Source organism: Limulus polyphemus, unplaced genomic scaffold (genome assembly GCF_000517525.1).
Source record: "Limulus polyphemus unplaced genomic scaffold, Limulus_polyphemus-2.1.2 Scaffold922, whole genome shotgun sequence".
NCBI lineage: Eukaryota > Metazoa > Arthropoda > Merostomata > Xiphosura > Limulidae > Limulus > Limulus polyphemus.
In genome coordinates, this window is record NW_013666532.1 from 180984 (window position 1) to 187192 (window position 6209).

At 31.0% G+C, this 6209-nt stretch overlaps 1 protein-coding gene across 3 annotated transcripts in view; it reads right to left on the reverse strand.

Annotated features, from left to right (window-relative positions):
- The window catches only part of LOC106461258 (sentrin-specific protease 6-like), a 64518-nt gene that overhangs the window by 31838 nt on the left and 26471 nt on the right, over window positions 1-6209 (reverse strand). For all 3 annotated transcript variants that reach the window (XM_022388119.1, XM_013921065.2, XM_022388120.1), the window contains 3 exons: window positions 5884-6025; window positions 1451-1553; window positions 870-969 (listed from right to left, as the gene is read on the reverse strand). In XM_022388119.1, the coding sequence (XP_022243827.1) occupies window positions 870-969; window positions 1451-1553; window positions 5884-6025 (345 nt within the window). The remainder of the gene's footprint in view (window positions 1-869; window positions 970-1450; window positions 1554-5883; window positions 6026-6209) is intronic.

The following is a 6209-nucleotide window of genomic DNA, read 5'->3' on the forward strand; positions in this document are numbered from 1 at the left end:
ATGTTATGAAATTTAAGCTACTTCATCTAAACATTTATGGTTTTTGTGTTATAATTTGTGTTATTCTAGAATGAAAGATGCATAATTTATGTTTATTTCTTAATTTTTATAGTGGTTGTGAGATTGGTCAAATATACCGAACCTGTACAGAGATTAATTACTGACAATTACAGATAAAATATAGTTTTTTTCTTAAGAAATGTTTGATAAATATTTGGACATTATAAAGACTTCGCATGTGAAATTTCAAAATATGCTGATGCATAAAAGTATTTTTAATATTAAGATGATAATTACTTTGCATGATAGATAGGCAAGATGTGAAAAGAATAAAAAGACATGACAGAAACATTGCTTTACAAACCTTAAGACTTAATAAATAAAATTAGATATTTCGCCTAAGAAAGCATGGTAATGTTTACTAATAAACTGCCAAATTTCGTTAACATTCGCTTACTGATTTAAAAAATATAGCATGAAAACTATAACAAGCACAAAATGATTGCGAGGTCTGTCCCAGGAACCGAGCCCGTGCTGATAGAGTTAACACTGTTATATTTTAAGATTATCTAGTTTTTGTGATTTAAAAGCAAATCTTGCTATAGTATTTCTATAGTATACCTCGTAAGAGTATCAAGCTTTAGAGATACAAAGACAAGTTTTTCACACAGTACTTAGCTCGAGAAATGAAGAGGTGAACTTTAGAGAAGTGTCTTGCTCTAGTTAAGGATAAACGAGTTTATGTAACGCGGTAGTGGGCTTTAAAATAACGTCTAGCATTATTAAAGCATTTAGTTTTTCTACTCAAGATCCCATGTTTACAAATTTCATACCATCTTTATTTTACTAGTAAAGAAATTAGAACTTACTTGTTACTTTTAACTCCCCCATTCTGATTAGAAGTTTGAGGTTTGTCAGTAACAGTAGGAACAGGATTTGTATTAACTACTCTGTTATCTTCATTAGGTTCTGAAAAGTTCAAAATTTCTTTAAATAAAATGGCCACATAAAAAGTAATAATAACTGCAAAGTACAAATCACTGAAAGCTCATTTATACTAAATACTTCCTCTCTAAATTTACTGAGCTGCATGATCTAAGTATAAGTAACATAAAAGAAATAAATATTATTATTATTTTAATAAAAATGTGATGATCAAGGAATTACTTCGAGCCTGATGAAATAAGCGAGGAGTACGTTTATTCTGGAGGTACAGACAAATTCCTTTTAGTTAATCGTTCAACAATGGTTTCCAGTCATTTTTGACAGGCTTTTATGCTACTTATGCTATAAATTGTTTGTCAATTTATTATCAATACCCTCAATGTAAACAAATATGATGTGTGTAAAACATCAGAAGCTTACAAAATTGTTCAAAATTTCTGCTAATGCTCTAAACTCAGTTTCTCAAATATGACTTGTTACAACTACATAAAACAGTTAAGTTTACCTTTATTACTTGAAACTTCTTTGTCTTTTCCTACCACTTTTTTGATGTTGATTCTTTTTTTAGGAGTTCTCGATGCAGGTTTTTTAGAGGTAGGATGAATACCCTTGAAAAGAAAGACAAAAATTCAACGTATTATTTACGACAATTAAAGATGCTAGAAAAATACAATAAACAAAGAAAATAATAACAAGCACGGTATTTTCTTTTCTATGCATCAGAAAAGAATGAACTGCAAGCTGTAAAGTATCGTATACAATGTGTTTCTATCATGGGTGGCATATAAATTAATTATAAAATAGCAAATGCAAGAGGTATTGGTTCTGAACAATATTACTGATCTAGTAAACCATTATTTCTTTATCTCCCTCTCTAAAGAACATTCTACATAGACATTTACAGACAACTAATGTTCTTAAAACATCTGAATACAAATGAATTCATAACACGTGAAGGAGAGTTGAACTTGGCTGTAGCTTGAACTTGATGGGAGCATGTGTTATGCATGTGAATGTGGCATCGGCAGCTTGAGTATAGGCTCTGCAGTCCTTGACTGGCTGTGGAGACCCAGGCTGTGACAAAGTAGCAAGTTCCAGCATCCATATCCAGAAGCTCAACCAGAAAATATATAACACAGTAAGTCTAAATTCTCTATCACTGGCTGAGTTTGGAAAAAAAAGAGACCAAACACAACGTAAACAGCGAAAAAGTAATAATCTTTATTTTTTCAAATAATCAAAAGTACAAGTAAATGGGAGAAAACACAGTGTCTTTACTGGATGTATATACACATTTCTATAATGTGATCTCTTGCAGTGTGCATGCGTTACACACACACACACATATATATACATCACTTATTGTCATTCTATCAGAAGAATAGGATGTGAGCAATGAGTATTATAGATACACATTTATAATGTGATCTCTTCCAGTGTGCATGTGTTACAAACACATCACTGACAGTTATCCAACAGGAAAATAAGATGTGATATATCAAGATACTGACTTACGTGCTTCTCTATACATGGTGTATTCTGTCTTACAGCAATTTTTCCCAAGGTAATGTGCACGTGATACTATAGGGGAATGTTCCAGAACAACAGGTAACAAGTGTTTTATTGCCAAAACTGTTCAAATATGTGAAAACTTTTGAGAGTTTGAGGTGAACTGAAACATTAATCTTACTAACTGAAGAAGGTAAGAAATACTAGGTATGCATCTGTATACCACAAAAGAAAACTTACAATCATATGAAAAATAAGCATGCCTAGAAGTACAAACATTTTACAACAAATTTCAAGAACTGCTGTATCTGATGTTGAAGGTGAAAATGTTACCTCAAGTTCTGGGGTGTTCACTTGTAAGACGAAGAAAATACAACCACAATAAGACCTATCAAACAAATCTTATTTTTCTATTGTTCCAAATATACATGAAAGTTGCCAGAATGCAATTGTTGAAAAGATATCAATGTCAATGTCTTCCTCTAACATCAAATACTTGGTCATACTTAACAACAAGACAACAGGTCACACAAAATATGGAATTGAAACATTTAACATAGTATTATGTATTTGATGTCAGAATTATAAACTAACATACTGGACAGATTATAGGGAAATCTTAAATATAAGGCGACCCCCCATTTTCAGAAACCATGGAAAAAAAAAAAAAGAGTATCATAACATTTATTTTAAGGTCCGTGAAATCCCTTTCTTGTAGAATGTACATTAAGGAGTTCAGTCTTTTGTTTCTGGCAACATCCCCACATTATTTTCAGTTGCATAAAATTTTCTATCAGCAGTACAACTGTTCTCTTTCTGCCTCACGCACCACCATAATTGTAAGATTTCCATCATAATCCTTTGTTAACTTGACACTTTCTTGTTCCTTCTTTCAATGTCTTTCTTGCACAATGGTTAATCGCTAAAATGAGACTTGTAGACAACAATTATTATAAAATAAAGAATGAGCACAGTCAAAACAATAATGCACCAGCAAAATCAATACTATAACTGAACAGTCTGCAGGTGGATTAACTGCAAGAATTAGCGATGACCTTTAATGAAAATCTGGTATGCATGCATAGACGAATGCTATCTGGACATTCAGGAATGCAACAGGCTAGAGTAAGGGGAAGAGGTCTGTGGTTGACTGGAATTATAAGATGACTATAAATTTTACAACCTAATTATTAATCAAAAACATCACCTTATAATAGAGTCATTTTACCCTACATTGTTGATTTAGCAACAGTTTATGGTAGAGGAGAGGAAATACCATATACAGTGTACAGGGATACAAAAAATAAAATGTAGACGTGTAGGTTTTAGAGGTTATAAAAATACAGTATACAAACTGTATAATGGACAAAAGTATTTTTATTCTTCACATGAACATCACCTTGCTCTCTGATGTTGTCAATTCACAGACATAACTTGAGTACGAATACTTGCGTAACACATCTGATTTTTTGTGTACACCAGACTTGTGCATTTACAACAAGCTTGCCATATTTTGTGTAGAATACACATAGTAAATTCAGCATTATAGTCAACATTCCTTTTCCAATACAGCATCATTCCAATGAACCATCAAATTATGGTCAACATTCCTTCACCAATGCAGCATCAGTCCAATGAACCATCCCTATCCATTCGGTTATTGTGCTGGAAACTGAACAAAGACATTTACAATACTATCTGAGATAGCAAGAAGATTCCTATCAATAATGTGTATAATGATCATATTTTCAGAATATAGTAATATTTAAGTGTCAAAAAGAAACTGGTTGCTTGCACAAAATACAGAGCTACTTTTATGTATTATAATCTCAAACTCTATAACTTTAAGTAGTCAAGAAGGATGTTTAAGTTTAAAACAATTCGTAGTGACTAAGTGAACATTGCTGTGTGCCTTCAATACGTAAGTGACAAGCTTAATGTGACAAATTAACGTAAATGTAAAGAATATCAAACAATAATACAGAGCTACTTTTATATATTATAATATCAAACTCTATAACTTTAAGTAGTGAAGAAGGATATTTAAGTTTAAAACAATTCGTAGTGACTAAGTCAACATTGCTGTGTGCCTTCAATACGTAAGTGACAAGCTTAATGTGACAACGTAAATGTAAAGAATATCAAACAATAATACAGAGCTACTTTTATATATTATAATATCAAACTCTATAACTTTAAGTAGTGAAGAAGGATGTTTAAGTTTAAAACAATTCGTAGTGACTAAGTCAACATTGCTGTGTGCCTTCAATACGTAAGTGACAAATTAACGTAAATGTATAGAATATTAAACAAAAATACTGAAGCTTACAAAATGTTTCTACTGGCAACTAATTAATAAATATGTTAGTAAGAAAGTTCTTTGAAAAAATTAGGGTTGCTGATAACTATTTTGTAAAATTAGACTAATAGAGGTTAAGAAGATTGCTTAGAAAAGCTTAATATCTATATACTATATCAAAATTACATAATTCAATTTAATAAGATTTGTTTAACATAAAGAAGGACAAAAATAAGAATATTATATGGATTTATGCACACAAACTCGAAATACATGTTATTAATTTTTACTAAACAAAACCTAACTCACTCTTATTACAGTTCTATATCAACAGTCAGTCATAAATTAACCTTGTTTATTTACAACTTTCTAGTACTTAGCACCTATAGTAAGTTTTAGGTTATAACATTTCCTGGTAAATTATACAAAAATTTTAACTACATACTAATATCCAGCCAAATTAAACACCTGGCAAAATATCCACACAAGCTAAATACCAAACACTAACATCATAACATTAGTAAACTGTTCTCTTATTAATAAAACAACCGAACAGTTCTTTGAAAAGTGAACAATATCATAAAACTTCTAGTAACTGTGCTTAGTATCATTCCTTAGTGTAATTAAAACTCATTTAAAGTAGTTATTATTAATGCATTAATGGAAAAAACACCACACAAAAAAAGATTATCTATACCATTAATTGTTCAATGAATCAAAGTGCGTAATGGTTGTGGTCAACCGTTTGAGTTTCGGGACAGTACTTGCTACTTCTAACAAAAAAACAACCTATGTATGCTGTGCTATGACCCTAACTTCTCTCCTCCAATATAATTCTGTTGGTAAGATAGCTTATTCTAAAACTTCATAAATACAAATAAAACAGTGGTAGCGATTAACCTTGTAAATAATAGATTTTACCACAACGGCAACAAGTTTTTACTTTCAACTCAACAATAACCATTCCAAGCAAAGCCAATTAGTGTCTTCTCCTCCTCGAATTGTATTCAGATCTAAATAACTGAGTGAAATTTGTGTATTTAAAGTAAAAATCACAACTAGTTTTAGGAAAAAAACTGAATAACCACAACTTCGATTCAATAAAACAGTATACAATTTAGTAAACTTACGGATTCATTATCAGCAGACAGCCAATCATTACTCTTTTCTAAAGCCCTCTTCAGATGTGTACTTTGTCTTTTCTTGTTCCCTGGTTCTTTTTGTACTTCCTCTTCCATGCTGTCAGACATACTACTGATAAAAACTATTTCACTGAAATATCAGAAAAGACAATACATTACTGACAGAAATCAATATAGTTCTTGCAAAGCTTAATGCCACTGTCTACTATTAACACTGGAGTTTTAAAAACATGCAAGAACAGAATTTATATTTTGTAACTCCAAACATAATTTATATTTTGTAACTCCAAACATAATTTATATTTTGTAACTCC